Raw genomic sequence first — 22,603 nt, 5'->3', positions numbered from 1 at the left:
AAGAGCATGAGAAATATGTATCTTGAATACTTATTTCCTCCTTCTTGCACAGTTCAATTACTTAATAGTTTTAACTTAAGGTGAACGGTAGTTTTTCCCAAATCTGGAGATGAAGACTCTCTGCTTGTGTATAATATACCACTGCCACTGACCAGTTTATTAAAGAATTCACATCAGGAGCTATGAGGTAGGTAGTCATTGTGAGAGAAAAAATACATATAAACTTGGAAACATCTTAGTTATACTCCTGGACTGAAGCTTATTTAGAAGCTCTCAGTGCAAAGCTTGATGTAAAACAAGTCGCATAAGCTTCCATGTGGATCTCAAAAACAAAGTTAAAATCATAGAACAACACCCATACAGGAATTAAAATCTACGAGAACGAAACAACCGAGAAGTACTTAGTTTCTCTAAGATTTCTATTGTTCTTTCCAACAATTAACTTATCATTCTATTAACACCAACTCCAGTGCTGTGCTTAATATCTCGAAGATTTTAACGTTCATTCAAGGAATTTCAAATGTACTTATTACGAACAGACCTTAGTATCGCTGTCAAGATGTTTTAACAGTGATATACAGTGAGACTAATTCCTTTCAAGGGTTTAGGTCAGTAGTTTTAAGTTTGCCCATTCATTGGCTAGTTCATGGTCACATGACATCTAACAATGAAACTCTTTACCGCCAAATGCCATGAGCGGGCAATATTGCGAAAACTATGATATTTCGCAATATTGCGAAAAAACTATGTCAAACGAAAAACAGTTCACTGTTACCGGCGAAATGTTGACCGCTGTTGCACGTGATCAGAACGTGCAGTTGAAGGTGGCCTGATGTTGTCGCTGGAATCTCAGCGCGTTGTCGCTGGAATCTCAATGTTTCCCTCGATCTCGTCTCGGGAAACATTGAGATTCTCAGGAAACAAAATTTGCTGTTCCACTCGGACCAGTCATTAAGTGTTAACTATTTAATATGAGACTTACTACTGACCTAACTTTCAATTAGACATTCAAAGAAAAGCGAAAGAAGCGCACAGTAGCCTACAATTACCACAGCAACTAAATAACCAACTCTACAAAATTACTAACCCTGCAAAAATCGCTTTCTTTAGTGACCAATATCGCTGTTTGGACACAGCTAAGTCAAGTTGGGCAAAAACAAGTATTATTTGTGATTTACTTTGCTTTCAGGCTTAAAGGAGCTCAGTCACGGTGTTTTCAGTTATTTTGGCCACATACAAAATTACCTTTAAATGGTAGGAAACCTGAAAATAACAGTTTAATAAGATACAAAAACACCAAAGAGACAATGATAAACCATTAAGGAACAAGGATGGCTAAGGATGGAGAAGATTAACACGGATTACAAACGACGAATTTGAAAAATTGAGGCTAAACTTTTCAATATGCGCAAACCGTGACTGAGCTCCTTCAATCATAAGCTGAACACCTGATGTACAGTATAACGCCCCGCTCACACTACGACGGGGAAATTTGAAAACGCAGCTTTGATTCTACGGCTAGGTCTACCGTGTACACTAATCCGTCATGAAAACAGAGCTTTACGAAAACGCTATTCAAACCCGAGGAATTTGAAAACGCGGCTTTGCGTTTTAGTGTCGACGCAAAACATTTTGAAAACGGAGCTTTTCGAAAACGATGGGGTCACGATGGTTGTGGGATTTCCCTGACCGAGTTCTCCTCAAACACAAATCCAAAATCCATCCATTTGATGCGTTTTCAGATTGAAACCTCCATTTTCAAATTCCTCCGGCGCAATGTGGACGGAAAACATTTGCCGGATGCGTTTTCAGAGTGAAACCTCCGTTTTCAAATTCCTCTGGCGCAGTGTGGACTGTTCATATCTAAACTGGAATCGACACGGTCATGTCCATGTACAATCCGGTTGCGTTTCGAAGTCATTAATACCCTACATGTCAATTTGTTTGACAATTACATAAATGAACGTTTTCAAAACATTTTAAGGCTCACTAGAATTCAAGTAAAAGTTAAAGTCGTTCAGCCTCGGGCCGGAAAACAGGAAAAAAAAACAGGAACTTTTTTGAAAAGTGCTTTACCTCAGTTTGTGCTCTTAGAATTTGTCTGCATCAAAATCATCTGCTTCTTTGATGCCAGCTTTCACGTTTTCTTCAATTTCTTTTATTCTTACTGGATCTGCAGGGGGAAGCACTTTCAGCAGCTCCGTTTCAATCTGCTTGATTCTCTTCGTCACTTTCTCGTGGAAGTGGTTCTTGGCTTCGAACACCTTTGCTTCTATAGCTCTTTGAGCGTCTTGGCTGCCTTCCATGAGCTCTCTCTTCTTCAGCTTAATTGTACGTCCGTCCTTCTCTGGATCCAAGGCGATCAGTTGGCCAAGACTGGCCAGACGGCTCATGAGGTGATTTCGGGATATTTCCACGTAGGTGTCTGATATGGACCACACCACATAAGACGTGGTGTTTGCTTGACTCACTTGCTCATAGATGAGGTCACGCATGAAATCCACACTAGCATAGCCGTTTTCCAGGGCTCGCTTTTGGCCCACTTTGGCGTATTCAACAAAGCTTGATAGGCTTTCGTTTTGACACACCTTGATAATATTGGAGACGTATTGGAAGAACTCTACCAGTTTCTGCCACTGTTCCCGCACCGAGGCCAGGGCCTTGATACCATCCCTCAGGGTATTTCTTATTTGGTCGAAGTCGGCAAGCTTCTCTGGGCTCAATTCGGCAAGGCTTTCTAACACTTTACTTAATTCTTCATTGCTTTCCTTTAGCTGCTGACATGTTTGATCGTAGCGGTCCTCTTGCCTTTCCAAAAGACTCCTTGTTTCGGCCATTTTAACCTGTGCACCTTCCACTGCTGACTTGGCTGCACTTGGGCGGGCAGAATTTGCAGAGCTGGCCATGGATTTTGCTTGCCGTGGAGGTTTCGTAGTGTACGGATTCGCGTCTGTCTTTGCGCGTCTTTTAGTGCAAAACTTCATGACCTTATCTTTCAGATTAGCTGCTTGCTTAGCAATTCCGATGAGTTTATCGGGTGTGAAGCTCAGTTGCGACGCTATTTTTTCTCCTTCCCGGCTGATCTCAAAACCTTGCTTCAATAGCTCTTGAACTTCTGGGTGACTAGAATCTGCATCCTTCCCAGCTAGGTCCTTCTGTAAGGTCTCCATAACTATCTTCATCGTTTGAAGCTTTTTATCCAAGGGTTCTTCTTTCTTAGAGCCAGTATCGCCTTTAACTTTCTCTGAAGCAGAAGTAAGATCTTCCGACAACTGAGTAGTGTAAAGCTTCAACTGCTCTGCAGCTCCAACTGGCACAGATTGATCTTCTGTCGGCGACTGCTCAGCACCAGTTTCCCTTCCCCGATCTGCTCTTGGTGCAGAATTTCCGGGACCGTCAAAAATACCATGTACGATTGTTTCAACAACCTCCATACCAAGAAGATCCCATCCGCTTGGCATAGAGTCTACAGCCTTCTCAAAGCTTCGTTTCGCCTCTCGTACTCCTTTCTCTAGCTTTTCTTGTTGTTCTTTTGCCAATTTTACTTTCTTGCGGGCGTCTTTTTCTTTATCCAGGGCAATCTTTCTCTTCGTTGCTATTTCTTCTCGGGTTTTCTGATAATATCCCCTAGCAGCCGAAGAAACTTCAAGTAGTTCACCCGTCAGATCCATTACGTGTTCAAACTTCGCCTCAACTGATTGTGCCAAGCGCAGGCATTCTCCAGAATTCCTCTCAATCTTTCCGAGTTCTATTGGGAGAAAATCTCTGACGTCCTCATCGCTTCCCTGGACGAGGGTACGGACAATTTTCTTCACTTGATTAGGAACTTGAGCAGAGTAGAGCCTGATTGCGTCCATGTTCTTGGAAAGTAAACAGAATTGAATTTAACTACAATGCCTTGTGGCATGTCTTTGTTGTTTGCTCAAGTTTCAATCCACAAAGATATAGATGAAGGGGCAAAACATCGTTTTTTACATCGAAGCTCTAAATGTCCATTCATTTATCATTGAATTACTTATTTAGTATTTAATTATTCATTATTGTTTGTCTAAAGTATGAATCAATTAACCTTTCAAGATGTAAATGAAACGCCACCAAGCGTTTATTGTTTTTTCTTTCCAGAGGTATGTGAATATAGAAATGTCGAAAAACTATTCCATGCGCCCCTGTAGAAATATCTTTGGAATACAATACACATAAAAATCCATCATGATATAATTGCTACCACTATTTTAAAAGTAAAATAGCCCACGAGGAAGACCACTTAGGTAAAAAAAGCTTGTTCGCTGGACAAAAGAAAATGTTTCTTCCCATCAAAATATCATACTGAGGCCGCTTTCACTTCCTGGCGTATCGTTTGTGCCAGCATACTGCTGTTTTTGGAAAGGCAACTACCATAAAATACTGCTGAATAATGCCCTAGGCTAAAACAAGTTCGTAGGGGGTTTTGTTTGGGTCTATAATAGGGAGAACTAATATAGGAGTAGGGAAAAAATGAGCTGACAAGAACATGAGAAAAAGAAAAGGAAACAATTTTTTAACAAATTTAATGAATTTAATAAAAAACGGACTTACATGTTTGCGGTGTGGAAGTAGGAGGAGGGCATTAGGTAATTAATCTCGTTTTTAAGGGTCAGAAAAGATCTGGTGACCCTGACGTTAGACGAAGGTTATTCCCCAAATGTGCCCCACTGTAGCAGAAACTAAGTTTTAAAAAAATCGGTACGGGGCTTGAGCAGACCTAATTTGTTTTCAATATTCATTTGTTTTCAATAAGTCATCTAAGCGTATGATGGACTACGATAGTGATGAGGTTTCTGCATGGAAAATAGCTAGTCTGTGATAGGGTTGGGTTTTCTGTGCCTAGTCTAGAATAGGGTTACAAAATCAAGCTGACCATGGTCTAGAAGAGCGTAAGATTTTCAGTGTCCTTGTTGCACACCCCCACCCAAAGATTTACAGAGTACCCCCTCTCCCCTTCGGGTATAATCCATTGTTCTCACCTTGTGGGCTTCATTGAAAGCTCTCCACCCAGTGTTGCTTACTTGCACCAAGCATGCTCGAAATGACTCTGGATGCTCAATATGTTGGAAACCTTTTTCAGGCCTTTGATTTTCCAGCGAGAAGTCCTTTTCGCCGGCAATGATCATGAGTTGTCCCAGAAGTGCGATGGTGATGGGTGCTGGAGTCAGGAACTCCGCCCAGTTGACACTGGGAGACATCATTAGGACAGCCATCTCATTCTTGTCGCTCCCTGAGTTGGAGTTTATCAATGCTTTGTTCAGATTTGCTACCACGTTGGCGTTCGGCTCAGACATGATTGCTCTCTGAAAACAAAGAATAGACCTGTTTAGTAGAGTCCCATTCATGTTTCATCTCGCTAGCTTGGGCCATCTGTGATTACGGAAATTCTTTCTGAACAAGTTTAGCAATTACCATATGCGAGCGATTGAACGTGAAGGTGACTACCTTGACTGCCATACAGCAAGACATTATGGAGTGTAAATGAATGTAAAGCCGGATTTCCATTGTTATGTCAAATTATTTATCGCTTGTTAACGGGCGTGCTTTTAATGGCTTAAAGGACCTTAAAGCAAATTTACATATATGGGTAGCTTGCGTCCGGGGAAAAAGGAACGTTGTTCTGGCAGTTCAACTTTTTCGCAGACACAAAGGTTCCATACTTTTGCCGCTCTCGTTTATTTTACGCGCGTTATCCTTTAAAATTCAATAGTTTGCTTAAAGCGCGGAGAGCGGCTCGTTTTCATCGTGACTTGTCTCATCACCTCTCAAGTGCTTTCTTTTCTAGTGCACTTTTATTGAAAATTGTATATACGATTTCTTAGAAAGTACAAGTTCTATGAGTAGATAGTAAAATAATATATCCACGTGAGGACACAAAAGGTGCTTAAATTATTCCTATCGAGGTTTCTGGCTCTTAACAAATTATGAAAGAGCAACTGAATCACGGCGGGGGGTACTCTCAGAAAAATTGGGTGGGCGTGTGCGACCCGCTTCCCAAAAGACTTACCCTATTTATGACCAAAATCTGTGATTTTCCCCTACCCTATTTATGACCTGAACAAAAATTCAGCACCCCTTTAATGACCGTTGCGACTGGCACAGTTGCCCTAAACAGAATTTATGGGCTTTTGTTGACGGTCTTGTCGATAATGATGAAAAAGTAGCTCCTTCTAAAAAACATACCCAATTCAAGACTAGAGTGAAAAAAACATACCCTTTTGAGACCAAAATGACCAAAATCGATACCCTATTTATGACCAAAACGGCTGAAAAACCATACCTATACAACCCATGTAAGGGAGTACCCCCCCCCCCCCACCTCCTAGGGAACTGAACAGTGGCACAAGGTTCAATCTTAAATGAATATCTGGCAAAGGACGTTACAGAGACCTCTATACACTCTTTTTTTGTATATAAGAATGTATCTTTATAAGAATATCGGGGCTGAAAATTAGGAAATTTTAAGAATATTTTAAATTTTAAGGAATAAACCCAAGGCTGAGATTTTGAAAAGAATATAATTTGTCTGTGAAAATTTGTAATTACATTATAATTATGTTTTTAATTAAGCCGTATAAAATTTTTCCTTTCTCTAAACGGCAAAGCAGCAAAAACAACTCTAGCCGTATGCTCGATGTTAATAACATTTCTGCAAGAAGTTATGTACGTACGCCCTATTAGGCTGGCTCGAAAATTACTTTAACACCATCCAGACACCAAATACATTCTAAAACAGAAATGTCATACGTTGTAACCTAAGAATATTCACAAGAATATTTTCAGCCAAAAACCGGAAGAAAAATAAGAACATTCAGCCTCGGCCGGAAAAAAAACAATACAGTCGACCCTCCCGTAAGCGGCCACCCAAAATGTCAAGCTTACGTGGTCGCTTACGGGGGTGGTCGCTTCCGAGAGCTTAGACCATATTGGGTCACAATTCTGCCACATTAGCATATGGTAACTGCAGAGACTTACCCCTTGTTTTCAATGTTTTATTCGTGTGAAAAGTCAATTTTGAGAAAAAATCTGGTACTTCCCATTGAGAAATCTCCGTCTCTTGTACTACCCAGGAATGCGATGTTACAACACCTTTTATTATCCAACTCCTCCTCTATTATCAGTATCTCAGTGTCAATTGCACGCTTACGGGAGGTTGAAAACAAAAGAAAAATTTCACACTTTTAGCTCTAAACGCGGTCGCGGTCGCGGTCGCGGTCGCTTACGAGATGGTCGCTTATAAGAGGTTTCAAATATAGTGATTTGATTTGGAAACTTTTGGTATTTTGACGGAAAAACTGGTCGCCGAGGAGAGGTGGTCGCTTACGAGAGGTGGTGGCAACCGGAGGTTCGACTGTATTCTTTAATATCAAAAAAAGTGCAGAAGGTCAGGTGAAGCAAAATTCGAAAAGTACAAAGTTTCATTTGAATAAAATGTGAAAAAGAACAAGAAACTCTGACTACGTTGTAAGGTATAATACTACTGTTAGCTTCTAGAAAAGGTTTTAAAATCATAAAATGTGGTTTAACATAGAATGCGTGAAAAATGGTAATTCCACAAGTCACGCCGGATGTTAATTCAAAATAAACTTCACGCAGTTTAGTTTTGCCCACGACGAAAACAAAAAGCAAACCTTATTTGTTTCTTTACGTCTGCATCTTTCGAGGAAACGATTAAATAACCTTTCATCTGGATGTGGCGACAGATTTGTAAAAAGAGATATTTGTTTATACGAATCGCGCATGCAAATGAGTGTTCCTATTCTTCTAGGAAATCTTTGATTGGAGATCAGTTGAATAATATCACTTTGATTTTCGTGAATTCATTTCATGTTTTTACCCAAGTAAAACAAGAGAAAATTTTAGCCGCGAATTCATAGAAACAAGCAAACAAACAAACAAAAAAAAGAGCAACGTATACTTGAATCTTTCAACTACCGTCCATTGACAGAAACTCGCCTTGTTTCATGAAATATTTAACAAATACTGTAACGCTTTCTTGGAATTTTGGCTGCGGTCTAATCTTCTTTATCTTGAAAGAAGTCTTTTAATCAACGATTCACCGTATACAAACCGAGCTAAACCGAATATTAAACCTCCTTTGATTTCCTTTCACAATCTTGTCTTATACACTTTGGCGACATTCATAGACATTGAATGAGTGTCAACTCGTTCGCGCTTATCTTATATGTCAGAAAGAATAGAAGCTACCCACCACCTATCTCGTGTTCAAACCAAGTTTGTTGTATTGACTGTTCTTCTTTGCTGCACCTTGAGGAGGAATGGGTACATCAGAAAACAGTGCGTCGTTCGCAAAACATAAGAAATACTGCCCTGGAGGAGAAATAAACACAACTGACCTCGATGGAACGACCAAACGTCTGACCCACTTTCGACAGCTGGATATATAGTGAAGAGAAGGTTAAAGGGGGTTGCACCAATTTCAAGAACAGTTACGTCTTTCGCCATATGATAGGCATGCGTGGCAGGTTGTTAAACAGAAAGTTCAAGAGGGCTTTTCCCTGTTTCTCAGAATAATTACTCCTCTCACCTTATGAGTACGACTTGATAATGTTCAGGGCTAGTAAACTGGTGGTCAATACTGAGGTGATTCAATAATTCGCAGAAACGAACAGCGATCTCTAAGGCAAAACGCAAAAAAAAAAAACAAAAAAACAAAACCTGTCATAAATCGAAAATGAAAATCCCAGGCTTAGATCCACTTCGAAATTTAATGCCATTCTTATCCTTCCAAGAACAACTGTAATGTAGGGATTATGCGATTAAACCAAACGACAATCGACAGATAGAAAATAATTTTGAAACAAATGGTGTGCTATAATTGTAGGCTACCTACCTCGTGTTAAATCCAAATTTGTCCAATGCGCTTTTTTATCACACTAAACTTACCGGAGAAATGGACTGGGAGTTGCCAGACAAAGTTGGTGCACCGCTCAAGAATTCTGGTTTTCAGTTGAAGACAACGGTTCACAGAAGCGATCTCAGTGGAGCACTGATACAGCATCCAGTTGCGACAGCTTTATAAAGCAGAAAACAGGAAGTTAAGAGGGGGATCCCGCTTAATCCAAGAACAATACATACGCGTATGTAGGGTAGACGTGGATTTCAAGGGCAATTGAAACTGAAATTCAAGCCCGGGTAAAGCCCCTGGACTGACGACTCTGTCAGTCAATGAAACTGAAATTGCCAGGGTCGGGGTATTTTCCCTTTTCTTGAATTTCAATACAATTTTTCTCTTTTGAAGAACAACAGACTCTGCTGTCTCAGAAACCGCATACCTTTCATGAGTTTCCATTATTATTTTTCCCAAACAACGTACTGATATTGACTGAGTGACATTGAATCACAATGCTATACACCCAACTGGCGCCAAAACCAAATTTGTCAAATAAGCTTTTTTGCTTTTTATTATTTACGGGAGAAATGGTATTGCCAAACAAGGCTGAGTCATTCATCAAAATGCCGTCTTTCCGAAATTCTCAATGCCTGGAGCGTAAAACACCAAGGCTGCAAAGTAAACAGGAACTTCGATAATTCCTAGAATATTGCTGCTTTCAATATTCATTCACCCTTGGTGAAAGGGGCAACTGTTCCAGGCATAAAGCTAACCCCCTCTAAACTTTCAGTTTCTTACTTGAGCAGGCACTCTAGGATCTATGGTCGTTCGCATGTGAGATCGATTTGTAGGGAATTACCCAGTCTTCTAGCCATGCATTTCTCCCGCAAGGTATTAGAAAACAGCGTGGTCATTGCAAACAAGATATCACTTTGGTTTTAATTTCAACACGAAGTAGGTAGGCCGCTTATATCAGTTCTATCTCTTATGCACGGAAGAACAAAGTATTGTTGACTCAATTTGCTTTGAGCTGTACGTAGGTCGTATGGAAATATAAATCTTAAAATCACAAAAACAACGAAAGATATTCGGTTACATGTAATAAATCCGTACAGCAAGGTCTTTTTCAGACTAGTTCAAGTTGAGAAATAGACCGGGGTTTTTGCCCTTGACATCCCCGGGTCGTATGCATACGGTAAGAGGAGGAATTATTCTGAGAAACAGGGAAACCCCCTCTCCAACTTCCTGTTTATCAAACTGCCACGGATGCCTATGGCGAAAGACAAACTATTCTTGGAATGAAAGAAATGCGATAAAAACGTCCTTACTCTAGCAATCTTAACTGAGTGATATTGGTCGTTCCATTTAGGTTGGTACTGCTCATTTCACTGAATTCCTTAGGGACAGCATTCATATTTTTGTGTTTTCTAACATCTCCATTTCTCTCTTAAAGGGTTTTGACAAAGAACATTCAACAAGCTTGATTGTAACACAAGATAGGTGGGTAGTTTATTTTTTATCCATTCACGAACGTGTATTGCCGATTCAAGGCCTTTGAAGGTCACCTTAATTTATAGCGGATACAATGGTTAGTGTGACTGAATGAAAGGACCGTATTCTTTATTCAAGATGATTGAGCAGGGGCATACCGTAAATGCGTTTAACATCATGGCCGCTTCATTTTCGGCGAGTAAAGAGGCAGTAGCCTGAATTTTGAGATTTTTTGTCGTAGAGATCCCTTGCTCATACGCCTATCCTGAAAGTGACAGCTTTACAGAGCTGACATACGAATACTGTCGAGGGTTTGCTTTAAAATCCCGGAAGCATGGGTTTACAGGGCTCCAGTCACGTTACTTAATTAAAGTTCTGTTGAAGCTGCTTTCCGTAAGTCAGGACATCGGGCCGGAGTTTCAATGCATTTGGGGAAGGAAGTTCAGGTGGACTTTGCCGGGCATTCTACGCGGTTTTTTTTCGAAATGAAAATGGATTGCTCGCGTAAGGGTACATTGCCGGTTTACATGTGATGTTGTCATATTCCATAATAAAAAATTACCTATCTTTCTAGATTAACGTTTTAGTTTCAATAGAGTGTTGTTGAATTTTCCAGCTTTTGGGTTGCGTGACATGAAAGTGACAGCTCAAGAAGGCTGTCGTGTAAGTCAAAAGATTTCTTTTTGTAGTTTTTCTGACTGAACAGTCCTTGCATTAAATGAAGTACTGATTTCAATGTGTCGGATCTCTAGAGTAGCAACGTTTCACTTTAATTGCAAAACTTAATGACGGAGGTTTCTATTACTTTTTTAAAAGGGGTCTTTTAATTACGGCCGAACATATTCGGTGGCTGAGACATCACATCACGTCAAAGTTGCTCGTCAAAAGACAGACAATATAAACTATAGAATTCAGTTCCGAGAAAAGGAAGATGAACTCTGCCCCGTGGAACTTTAATTTATTCTCGATGACTGAGAGAGGGCTGGAGTCCCTGGCACACACAACTGTCTTTCTAGGAATATGGTAGCCTGTCGTGCCAGGAGTAACAGTGTAAAGCAAAACTCTTTTTTCTAAACGTCCTGTTTACTACCTTATGAAGCTTTCTCAAACTCAATATTTGAACAAAGGATATCATAAACCTGTGTGATATTTGGATATCACGAGTCTATTTCTCAGTTTTTCTCCTTAGTTTTAGTTTCGATTGGCAACATATCTCAAAAACACACTGTATTTTCACTGAACTCTTATCTCGGTGTAATCACTGCATGCAAATGTTCTGAAATACTGGGTACTTTTCCCATTCGACCAAATATTGCAGAACTCTCGAAACCCGGACAAATTGCAAGGAACTTTCTTGGAAAGTTCCGAAAAACCGAAGGATTGCTGATTTTCCGAAATGCCGCCATCCTTTCGTGATCAATCACTGAGCAGACGCACAGCAGCATGAAATCTATTTTTTGTTTTCTTTTTTTTCCAAACGTAAGAAGCAATCAAAATGTGAGAATAATTCGACATATTATATAAATAATTTTGATGCGGCTGTGAGGGGGGTTCAGCAGTTACCCTAAACAAATTCCTCCAGAAGAAACACCAAGGAAAAAATATCCTGCGCGGGAGCCACGAAAAACAAACATTTGCAACATATCGAAAACATATCTAGCTTTATTCCTGGAAAAGTTTCCTCTTTCACTGAGGGTGAGTGAATATTGGAAGCAGCAATATTCTAGGAATTATCGAAATTCTTGTTCACTCAGTTTGCTCTCTTATTAACTGGGGGTATTTCACACTCCAGGCAGTGAGATTTTTCTCAAAGACGGCATTTTGATGAATGACTCAGCCTTGTTTGGCAATACCATTTCTCCCGTAGTTTAAGTGACGCCTTAAGTGTAGCAAAGAAGCACATTTGACAAATTTGGTTTTGACACGAGTCAGGTATATGGCATTGTGATTCAATGTCTCTCAGTCAATATCAGTAAGTTGTTTGGGAAAAATAATAATGGCAACTAATGAAATATATGCGGTTTCTGGGAAAGCAGAGTCTGTTGTTCTTCAAAAGAGAAAAATCATATTGAATTTCGAGAAAAGGGAAAATACCCCGACCCTGGCAATTTCAGTCTCGTTGACTGACAAAGTCGTCAGTCCAGGGGCTTTACCCTTGAGTTTCAGTTTCAATTGCCCTTGAATTCCACGTCTACCCGATATACGCGTATGTAGAAGGGAGTCATTGTTCTTGGAGTAAGCGGGATCCCCGTCTAAACTTCCTGTTTTCTACTTTGTAAAGCTGTCACAACTGGATGCTGTATCAGTGCTCCACTGAGATCGGATCTGTGAACTGTTGTCTTCAAGGCCAGCATTGTCGAGTGCACCAACGTTATCTGGCAATTCTCAGTCCATTTCTATTGCAAGTTTAGAGTGATAAAGAAGCGCACTGGACAAATTTGGATTTAACACGAGGTAGGTAGCCTACAATAGTTTCTCTCCAATGATTTGCACGAACGAATACTTTTGATTCAATGGTTTTGAATCACCGACCCTAAGCATTGCAGAGACCAATAGGAAATATTCGGTTCCTGGCGAAGAGAGCACTATCTTTTCAAGTTGTTCTTCGAAGGGTAAAAATGGCTTTGAATTTCGAGATGAGAAAGAAAACCTGGAAGCCTGGGATTTTCATTTTCGTTTTACGACAGGGTTCTATTGGCGTTTTGCCCTTGAGACCGCTTTTCAATTGTTTTTGGAATTATTGACGCGACTACCTGTTTACTTTTCCTTAACATTACCAAGTGATGCTCATACGGTGAGAGGAGGAATTATTCCGAGACATAGGAAAACACCCTCTTAAAAGTCCTGTTTATCAAACTGCCACATATGCCTATCATATGGCGAAAGGCGTAGCTATTCTTGGAATTAGTGCAACCCCCTTTAACCTCATCTTCACTATATATCTAGCTTTCGTAAGTGGGTCAGACATTTAGTCGTTCTAACGAGGTTGGCAGTGCTCATTTATCTTCCAGAAGAGTATTTCTATTTTTTTTTTTTTTGCGAACGACGCACCTTTTTCTGACGTACCCATTTCTCCATTTGCAACACATCCCTTATGTTTCAATTGTCATGTAAGATTAAATTTTCTAAAATTTGTTGCATTAATTAAATACAAAGAAGGCAGCTAATAAAAGGAAAACGAAACATGGCTTTATTTACACTTTACCAGAGTCACATCCCCGAGTGGCAAATCTGAGGAGCTAACTAGCTGCTTAACATCTATCTCAGGAGACTTAAAAAACTAACAGCTCACTGATTACTCTTAGAATCAACAAGAAGCAACTGCTGTTGATCTTAAGCTGAAAGAAAGATGTCAGTCGCAGTTCACGGTGAGTAACGTGGTAAAGCAAGGGCGCCTTGCATAGTTAATGACATGTTATCACACATATTTGATTTTTCTACATTTCTTTTTCAGTTGTGACCGGGGTTTCGTTGTCAATTTTTCTTCAGTGTTGCGATATATGTGTGGTGTATTTCTGTCAATGAATTTGCGACCAATGAACTGAGAGAGATTTTCTCAGTTTCTTCAGTTTGATTTACAAGGAACTGTTCCATTTAATTTGTGTTAGTCGTATTACGGTACTCCACAGTAAGTTATATCTCAAGTAAAAGGGTGCTCTCCATTGAACCAAAAGTTCTGGAACGTTCAAAACGGAGCACTGACTGAATTAATCCTTTGGGCTCCTGGTGGAGCAAAGGGCGTCAACAATGCTCTTCTAGAGGACTCTGTTTGGTGCCATCTCTCAGCTGTGTTCCAGGTGATGTTAGCCATTTTCATCTCTTCTTCAGTCGACCTTCTCTAGGTCTAAGCAGGTCTTCCCTCCTTTTTTCCCTGCGGAGTCCATTTCAAAGCCCGCTTAGTCGTGTCAGTGGCTCGTTTTTGCAGCGTGTGGGTTACGGCAAGACCATTTCCGTCTTGCTATCTCAGTTGGTACGTGCTTTTGTCCTGTCCTGCTCCAAACATCAACAACAACAACAACAATGCTGTATTTACTCTAGACACTTAATACACATTTGCAAAGAAAAATACAATAACTTACAATAACTTAGGGAAACGATGTGTGCCAGGGGAATAAATGAACCTTGCAGTTTCCGAGTTATTCCCCTGCCTTTTCCGTGCAAAAACAAAATAAGACCAAGGGAATGAAAGAGACAAGTAAAAGTTCCAAAGTTCTTTGTTAGTATTTTTTTCCTGCCACTGTATCTCGAGGATCTTTCTGAGACATTTTTTAACAAAGCTTTGCCGCTTGTTCAATAGAGCTTGTGTCACTTTCCAGGTCTCTGATCCATACAGGAGCGTAGCTTTAACATTTGCAGTGAAGATGCGCAATTTGGTTTTGGTAGAAATCGGTGAGGCATTCCAGACTGGTGTAAGCTTGTTTAAGACCACTCTGGCTTTGCCTAATGTGCTCTTCACATCCTCCTCAGCTCCGATAAGGTCCTGGATCAACTTAATTAACTTTGATGGAATTCCATAGTGGTGCATAAACTTCCAGATGACGTTCCTATCATACCTGTCAAAGGCCTTTTCGAAATCAATAAAGTTCATGCGTAATGCTGTCTACCATTCATTGGACTGTTTGACGATTATGCTTAAGGTAGCAATATGGTCAGTGCAGGATTAGTCTTTCCTAAAGCCTGCTTGGTTACATCGTAGTTGTTTGTCAAGGGCATCCAACAGTCTTTCGAGAATAATGCGGCAGAATACCCTGCTGGGGATCGAGAGAAGCATAATTTCGCGCCGAGTCCTAGGTCCGCCTTTTTGGGGAGCTTCACCAAATAACCTTGCTTCCACTTTGTTGGAATTTTCTCTGCTTGCCGGATTTTAACAAAAAGTGGATGTAACATATCTGCAGTGGTGGTAGGATCGATTTTGAGTGCCTCAGGCGGAATGCCATCTGGTCCTGGCGCCTTTCCACTCTTCAGCTGTTTCACGGCTGTAACAATCTCTGCCTTAGATTGTGGGTGGGTGCCGACATTTATCAGGGGCCTTCTGTGTCATTGATGTTTGGCATAACAGAGGAGATGGTCTGTTTAGGATCTCACGGAAATGCTCTGCCCATCTCGCTCTTTCTACTCCGGTACCAGCCTTCCTTGTTCTTGACTGGTTTTGTCTGTTTGCTTCTCTTTCCTGACATCGTTCTGGTCGTTTCATGTAACCTTTTCATGTTGCGCTGCCCTGCTGCCGTTTCAGCTTCAGTGGCGAGAGCATTTATGAACTCCTTCTTGTCCTTCCTGGCACTCTTCCTTACATCACTGTTTAATTGCCAGAGCTTCGATAATAAGTCTCTCTTCCTGGCCTGCTCATTGCACTCATTGATCTCCACTTTAAGACTTTTCCTCTACTATATCAAACACTAGGTTTCTTTGGACAGCCATTCTTTCCGACTGCCGACACTTTTGCCTAAGACTTCATCGCCTGTCTCTTGCCACGTCTTTTTCAGTCCTGCCCAATGACTGTTTAGGTCTTCATCCACAAATTCAACGGCGGAGAACTTGCTCTTAACTTTGCAGTTAAACAACTTCGCTCCTTCATTGCACTTCAGGTCTAAGATGTTGTATTTACAATGTGGCTAAGCAGATGAAACACGATTGCCCATACAAGTTTCACTTTAAAGGTCCCCAGCAGAAGATGGTGATCAAAAGCAGCGTCTGTCCCTCTCTTTACTCTCACATCCATCAAGCTCGTCCTTCACTTCCAGGCAATCGTGATATGGTCTATATATCTTGGTTTGAAGTTCGTCCATCCGGGCAGATCCACGTGGCCCTGTGAATGGCATTGTGGGGGAAAATGCTCCCACCAATGACTAAGTCGGTACACCGCTCTCTCTCCATTTTCCCTCATGCAGCCTGACCCTTGCCGCCTCATGGCTCTTTCCTTGCCAGTGTTATCATGACAAATCTTGGCATTGAAGTTACCCAGAAGAATTTTGATGTCTCGCCTTGGTGCGTGATCTAGAACAACTTGGAGACTACCATAGAACTCTTCTTTCTGGCCATCTGCTGTGTTGTTGGTTGGGGCATAACAGTTAATGATGGCGACCTTTCTGCCCTTTGAGTTAAACCTTGCCATGAGAATTCTTGGTGAGACTGGATTGCATTCAATCAAGGCTTTTGCTGCTGACTCGCTTAGCATTAATGCAACTCCTTTCACATGTGCATGCTGTTCTTCCTCATGCCCAGAGTAGAGTAACCGCTCTCCAATTGCAAGTGTAACCTGACCTGCTCCATTCCATCTGCTTTCGCAGATGGCTAGCACTGAGATGTTGTATTGTCGGATCTTGCTTACCACTTGGGCGGCCTTTCCTACCTCATACAGGGTGCGGACATTCCATGTTCCGATCCTAGTCGATCCTTTCAACGTTAGAAGAGGTGTCAACCGTCTGGCTTGCCGTGGGCTTGCACCAGATAGTGTCATACAGTTCTCCGAAGAAGCCTATTCTGGAGTCAGGCTAGCCGTTGTAGACGTCATTCGCACTGTTTCCGTTTCTGTAATCGTGCAATATCCACTGGCGGGTGACTAGCCCAGTCAGCTTCACCAGGCTCCTCGTTAGCCAACACGGAGCAAAACAACGCAAATGGTGCGGAAATTTCATGGTAAAGCTTTCGAAAAAAAAAAAAAAGCTCAGTCATACAAATAATACTGGAAATAAGCCCGGTGGCGATCATTGTACTGTCTGGGGTTGATTTAATGACAAATGAGTCCGCGTGACTCACGCTGTGTGGCTACCGTGTTGCTCAAAGCCTTTGTTTTGCTTTTACAAGCATGTATTTCAGTGATTTTCCTTTTCTATAACAGGTCAAGAGTGGCTCCTTGAATATAGCTCTGAGTATTTGTATTTAAAAGTGCTATTTGTACGTGATTATGCTTTCCAAAGTTTGGTATTGACGGTTGAGTGAAATTGCCCGACACAAAGGGTAGTAGTTCCTTCTGCAATTTTCGATTTCTGTTTTAGAGCTTCTTTTCTGTCTTTATATTTAACTTCTCGGAGGGTCTTTTCTACCATTTGCTCCGGGTAGCCTCTTGAGATCAGGCGTGTATTGAAATTTTCAATATCCTCTTCAATGTATTTCACAATAAACCTCACGCAAGCAAAAGGGAGTTTATCGGTAAATTGTATCACTTATTTGACAGTTATTCAAACAAAAACTTACATTTTCCATGTATCAACATTGCCAAAATCTATTTGCGATAAAACAACGGCGAAAAAGCGTTGATCTCTCCCCAAAACCATGTTTTTGGGTGTCGAAACAACTTTTCGCCATACATTTCCTTCTAGCGACTTGCAATGTTTGCCCCCTGACGATCCCAGAGTTCTTTGTGCAAACACGGGTATCCGATTACTGGCAACTCAATCATAGAGCGATCATTTTAATTACTCAACACCCGCATTATCTGTGCTATTTTTTTTCTGTATTTGAACGCAGTGTATTGATGGCTTTAGTCTTTTATTACAAAGATATATTAGAAAAGGTAACGATGCAAAGAACCCAGCAATTCTCAGCTTTTTCTTTGTTACCGAAAGAACCCAGTTAAATGCAGCGCATGCGCAGTTGCTCGAAAAATTGAGACCGATTGCTTTCATAGAAACTTGCCGATTTCTAACGATTCAGTTGTTGGAATTTCAAGACATTTGGCACGAAAATAGTTCAGAAACCACGTGAATGATCTATCACAAAAAAATCTGAATTTTGACATAGGGAATTTTTAATAATACAGAACGTGCAGTGAAAACGATTTACGGCGAGTTACGAAAATCGTCTATGCCAAAATGCGAGAATAAACCCTTCTGTGGTTAACCTTGACTCTTGCAAAAAACGTGCGCCAAAGCATAAGTAGTTTAAAAGTAATGGTGAATTAGGCATAGGCACTTGAAAACTGTGTTCGGCCACTTTAAATGAAATTTCTTACGCCGAATTAAACTCTTGAAACTAATATCATCGCTTGTCACCATCTTTTACAGAAGACAACGTGAAGAAGACAGTCGTTCCACACTTTTCGAGTGGTTTACTGTCACTGGAGAGCTTTGTTGAGATCTTGAATAAAACTCCACATGATATCAGTGCAGCAGCTGCTAAACGAATGATGCCCAACCTCCTGGGTCTTGTAAATGATGCTCATAAAGCTTTCCAAAAGGCTGAATCCACAGTGCAAGAGATAAATGACAAGCTGGACGACGAACTGCTGGATATAGTAGTACAGGAGAAAACTACAAATGACCATCTTTGCAAAACTCAAGAAGATTTAGCAAAGCTGGAGGAAAAAGGGAAAGCTCTAGAAAACGAGCGTAGTGATCTGGAACAACAACTTTCCAACCACGAGGCAAACCTTAGAAGGGATAAAGAATTTTTAGAAGAAAAAAGGGACCAACTAAAAGGTAAAGAAACAGGACGCGTCGTTAATGCAGTATCATCCACTGCTAGTACCATTTTTCTAGGAGTTCTCACTGGAGGAATCGGACTTGCTGTCGGTGCTGCTGTTGGTGGATTAACTGCTGCAGCTATAGAGAAGGATATTGAAAAATATGAAAAGGCAGTCAGCGAGGCTTCGAAACAGGTATCAAACACCCAGAGCCGGATCACTGACAAGAAAAGCGAACTATCCAACGTGGCAGATGAAAAAGCAAAGCAAAGGGAGAAACACGAGACAAAAAGCAAGGAGCTGGAAACGATCAAACTGCGTAAGGAGGAAATCAAAGATTCTCAGAAGCGACTTGGAAGATTAAATGAATCCATTAAAAGCTGCGCAATGCTCGTAGGTACCACGACAACACGAGCAAACATGATGGCCATTGAAGCAAAAGGTGAACTACCTGACATCGAAGCCATGATCGTTCCCTTAACAGCAATCGCTGGCGATCTCTCTGAAGCGTCTCTTAGCAACAGCCGCCTGTTATCTGGGAATATCGACATGAAGGTGATAGGCTGTAAGATCAGAGTAATAACTTCGCGAACACTGAAAGCTATTTCCCCAGGTGATATGGACCAATGGGCATGAATGGACAAAGTCCAATATCAGAAAAGTTTGAGGAAACTGGGCAAGTGAAAATTCAAAAGGAAAATGAGTACAGGAGCAAAACGCATTTAAAGGGATATTGTCATCATTTTTATCATGATTTTGTAAATCTCAAAAACATATATCGATCTTTGGAAGCTGAACAATAATGGTTTCATTTTGTAGAGCAGTACTCGACAAATGATTAGAGCCCATTAGGAAGTGAGGATGGCTAACGATGGCGAGGATGGAAACGGATTGTGATATGGATTTTTGAAAAAGCGTCAGAATGTCAGTTGTTCAAAGGTTCAAGTTTAGCTCGAAAGTCGTTGAAATTTTGCAAAAAATGTTGCTGTAGTGTGAAATCTTTCCAAGAAATTGGTTTTAATCATTTAGTTAGAGCTAATTAGTTCTTATTACATAAATTTAGGGACCATTCCGTGAATCTATAATAGTTTTTTGAGCAAATATATCGTAACAGTGTCCCTTTAACACTAACAAGGTATTAGTTTATCAAACATATTTTTCTTTGAAAAATCTAGCGTTTAACTATGTTTTAGTTTTGCGCATATAGAAACAGAGACCGAATGAGCCCGCGGTCGCATTGAGCCGGCATCATGCATGGTTCGTTTAGAAATGCTCTACTTTCACGTCAAAACTTAAGGCATTTACTTGAGACTTATAGCTTTGTACGCCGATTGTGCTAAGAAATTTAGTTAACAATTAGATTATATCGGTTTCCAATTATTTCTCGACTTAGCATTAAACTTCGTGCTTTAGAAAAATCGCGCGAACTGAATTGTCATTTGAAACTTGCAGTTGTGTCGGCGCACTGATTAGGTTCTTTCGACAATTTGGAGCTGAAGAAACCGCGAAAGTCCCTCGTTTAGTCTTCTCAGGAATTTGATTATCTATGTGTTTCTACTGAAATGTCCTCTAAAAACTTCAGAGAAACGAGAAGACGTTGCTTTTTCGTTGACCGCATCAAGCCACTGCACCCTAATGGTTGATAGTGTGCGATGGCTCAGCCAATCAGACCGCAGCATTTTCATTAGAATATTAGTAGAATTCTACGAATAGTTGTTACTCACTAGCTTTGAGACTGTAAGCCTTGCAATTGTGCACGTTTTCTCGCAATTTTACATTTTTCATAATTGGTAGACGAGTTGTCGAGGAGAAGGCACCATGATATATACGAACTGACTCCAAAAGTTAAAGAGCTTGTGAAACTAAGAAATCGGGAAAATGCTTAGCATGCTGGCTTGTAAAAGGGTTACCGAGCCCATACGCTCTTTGTAAAACCCACTCCACACAATTTCCAGGGTTAAAACTTTCGTAGCTTAATTGATCAGCGACTTTAGCGCTCATATTAGCGAGACAACTATACGGAACAAAGATTCGCCTACAAAAATATATCGTGATTTTGCCCATATTACCTACTAAGTGGTATAGACAATTTTTAATTTACAAAAACGTTTTTTTATAAGTATGCGTCTGTTAATTGCCATCTGGCTGACAGTGACGGTGTTTTACAAAATGCTACTAAAATATTCCAATTAACCACAGCGTTACGTTAGAGTAGTGTTCAATTGAGTGTCGTAAAACCAAAGTAATCACTCTAGCCAGTCACAAAGGACACAGACAATACAGTGAGCCAATCAAAACCTGAAGTAATAACATGTAGCTGACGCAAAGCGCGGGAAAACGTGTGCGAGCGAGTCACAGTTGGTTCTGGTTTTACTTCTGATTGGATGAAAAAGTGGCGCGAGTGTTTTGAGCCAATTGCGTAGCGTAGTAATGTAAAACCGATACTTTATGATACTCAAGTGGAAACCGCTCATGCTAAGAAGGATGAACAGTATTTTTGATTTCCATTTTGAAACAGTGTAAAACAAAGTGCATGTCACAAACGGGTAGCATGAAGAAAAGATATCTGAAGAAACTGTACGTAATGTTCTCAATTATTTGAAGGGCAAAAATCTAAATAAAAACCTTTACAGATAGTAACTTGTTATAAAATTAGAATTCGTTTGGTACTTAGAGGCTATTTTTCGATATTTTACCATTATGCAGCAAATGATAAAAAACTACTTGGTTAGGTTAGTATGGTATCATCAGTTGAAAATCTTTAGGGTAAACAGTAGGGTAAACAATTGTTTTTATTCTAATTGTAAGGATCTTTTAACGAGAATGTTAAAGTTAAGATTGGCGGAATTTTAGGGATAATTATGCTAAGAATGTAACCAAGGCCGAGATTCGGTCAAAACATTTCTTTGCAAGCATGTTGAAAGAAATTAAAATTCAATAAAATCACAGAGGTTTTTAAATGAACTTTATTACAACATTGAAGAGCATGAGAAATATGTATCTTGAATACTTATTTCCTCCTTCTTGCACAGTTCAATTACTTAATAGTTTTAACTTAAGGTGAACGGTAGTTTTTCCCAAATCTGGAGATGAAGACTCTCTGCTTGTGTATAATGTACCACATCCACTGACCAGTTTATTAAAGAATTCACATCAGGAGCTATGAGGTAGGTAGTCATTGTGAGAGAAAAAATACGTATAAACTTGGAAACATCTTAGTTATACTCCTGGACTGAAGCTTATTTAGAAGCTCTCAGTGCAAAGCTTGATGTAAAACAAGTCGCATAAGCTTCCATGTGGATCTCAAAAACAAAGTTAAAATCATAGAACAACACCCATACAGACTGTATGTATCAACAGGTTTAATAAAATAATTTGGAAGATAAACACACACAAAAACTTCAAAATACCTAAACACTTAGTAAAACCAAAGCTGGAAAATACTTACCCAAAGTTAACACACCTACAGAATAAGTAGACAATACGCTGGTATTGTTCCATCTCAATTTAATGACTAGGGTAAAAATATTCATAAATTACTAATAGCTTCTAATAATACTTGACGACAACTTTTTCTTGAATTCCTTAGGGACAATAGTTATCAGAAAACTGATATCTTGTGTCTCCATAGTTAATTCAGGTTTTTCTGGAAGTACGAGTTCATTTCACCGAAGTAAATAAGCGGTAAAAGGTTGAAGAAATAAAGCCGTTTTGGAATTTAGGAACATCAACTATAACTGCACCACATATAAGAAATAGAAAACACGTCCCATGTTTCTACTGAGTTATAGAAACACGAGTGGAAGTTTGGGAGAACGAGAAATGCTGTGCCG

The 22,603-nt window shown here is 40.2% G+C and overlaps 2 protein-coding genes across 9 annotated transcripts; one reads left to right on the top strand and one right to left on the bottom strand.

Moving 5' to 3' along the window:
• Positions 1–393: 393 nt before the first annotated feature.
• LOC145463516 (uncharacterized) lies at positions 394–9,878 on the bottom strand. 7 transcript variants are annotated; one of them, XM_081447269.1, is made up of 5 exons: positions 8,879–9,878; positions 8,573–8,663; positions 8,237–8,292; positions 5,004–5,327; positions 394–3,860 (listed from the first exon to the last, which is right to left on the bottom strand). In XM_081447269.1, the coding sequence occupies exons 4-5, from the start codon at positions 5,316–5,318 to the stop codon at positions 2,091–2,093; spliced, it is 2,085 nt and encodes a 694-aa protein (XP_081303395.1). In that variant the 5' UTR covers positions 5,319–5,327; positions 8,237–8,292; positions 8,573–8,663; positions 8,879–9,878; the 3' UTR covers positions 394–2,090. The 7 variants fall into 7 exon arrangements, with proteins under 7 accessions (XP_081303395.1, XP_081303398.1, XP_081303396.1 ...); XM_081447272.1 differs by lacking the exon at positions 8,237–8,292; XM_081447270.1 differs by lacking the exon at positions 8,573–8,663.
• An 87-nt stretch (positions 9,879–9,965) lies between these two features.
• On the top strand, positions 9,966–21,711 carry LOC145463521 (uncharacterized). 2 transcript variants are annotated; one of them, XM_081447280.1, is made up of 5 exons: positions 9,966–10,247; positions 10,332–10,378; positions 12,651–12,823; positions 13,675–13,737; positions 18,373–21,711. In XM_081447280.1, exons 4-5 carry the CDS (start codon positions 13,719–13,721, stop codon positions 19,404–19,406), a joined length of 1,053 nt encoding a protein of 350 aa, XP_081303406.1. In that variant the 5' UTR covers positions 9,966–10,247; positions 10,332–10,378; positions 12,651–12,823; positions 13,675–13,718; the 3' UTR covers positions 19,407–21,711. The 2 variants fall into 2 exon arrangements, with proteins under 2 accessions (XP_081303406.1, XP_081303405.1); XM_081447279.1 differs by having other exon boundaries at positions 12,651–13,737.
• The last annotated feature ends 892 nt before the right edge of the window (positions 21,712–22,603 follow it).

This window comes from Orbicella franksi, chromosome 12 (assembly GCF_964199315.1).
Source record: "Orbicella franksi chromosome 12, jaOrbFran1.1, whole genome shotgun sequence".
NCBI lineage: Eukaryota > Metazoa > Cnidaria > Anthozoa > Scleractinia > Merulinidae > Orbicella > Orbicella franksi.
This window is presented reverse-complemented; position numbering and strand designations above follow the sequence as displayed.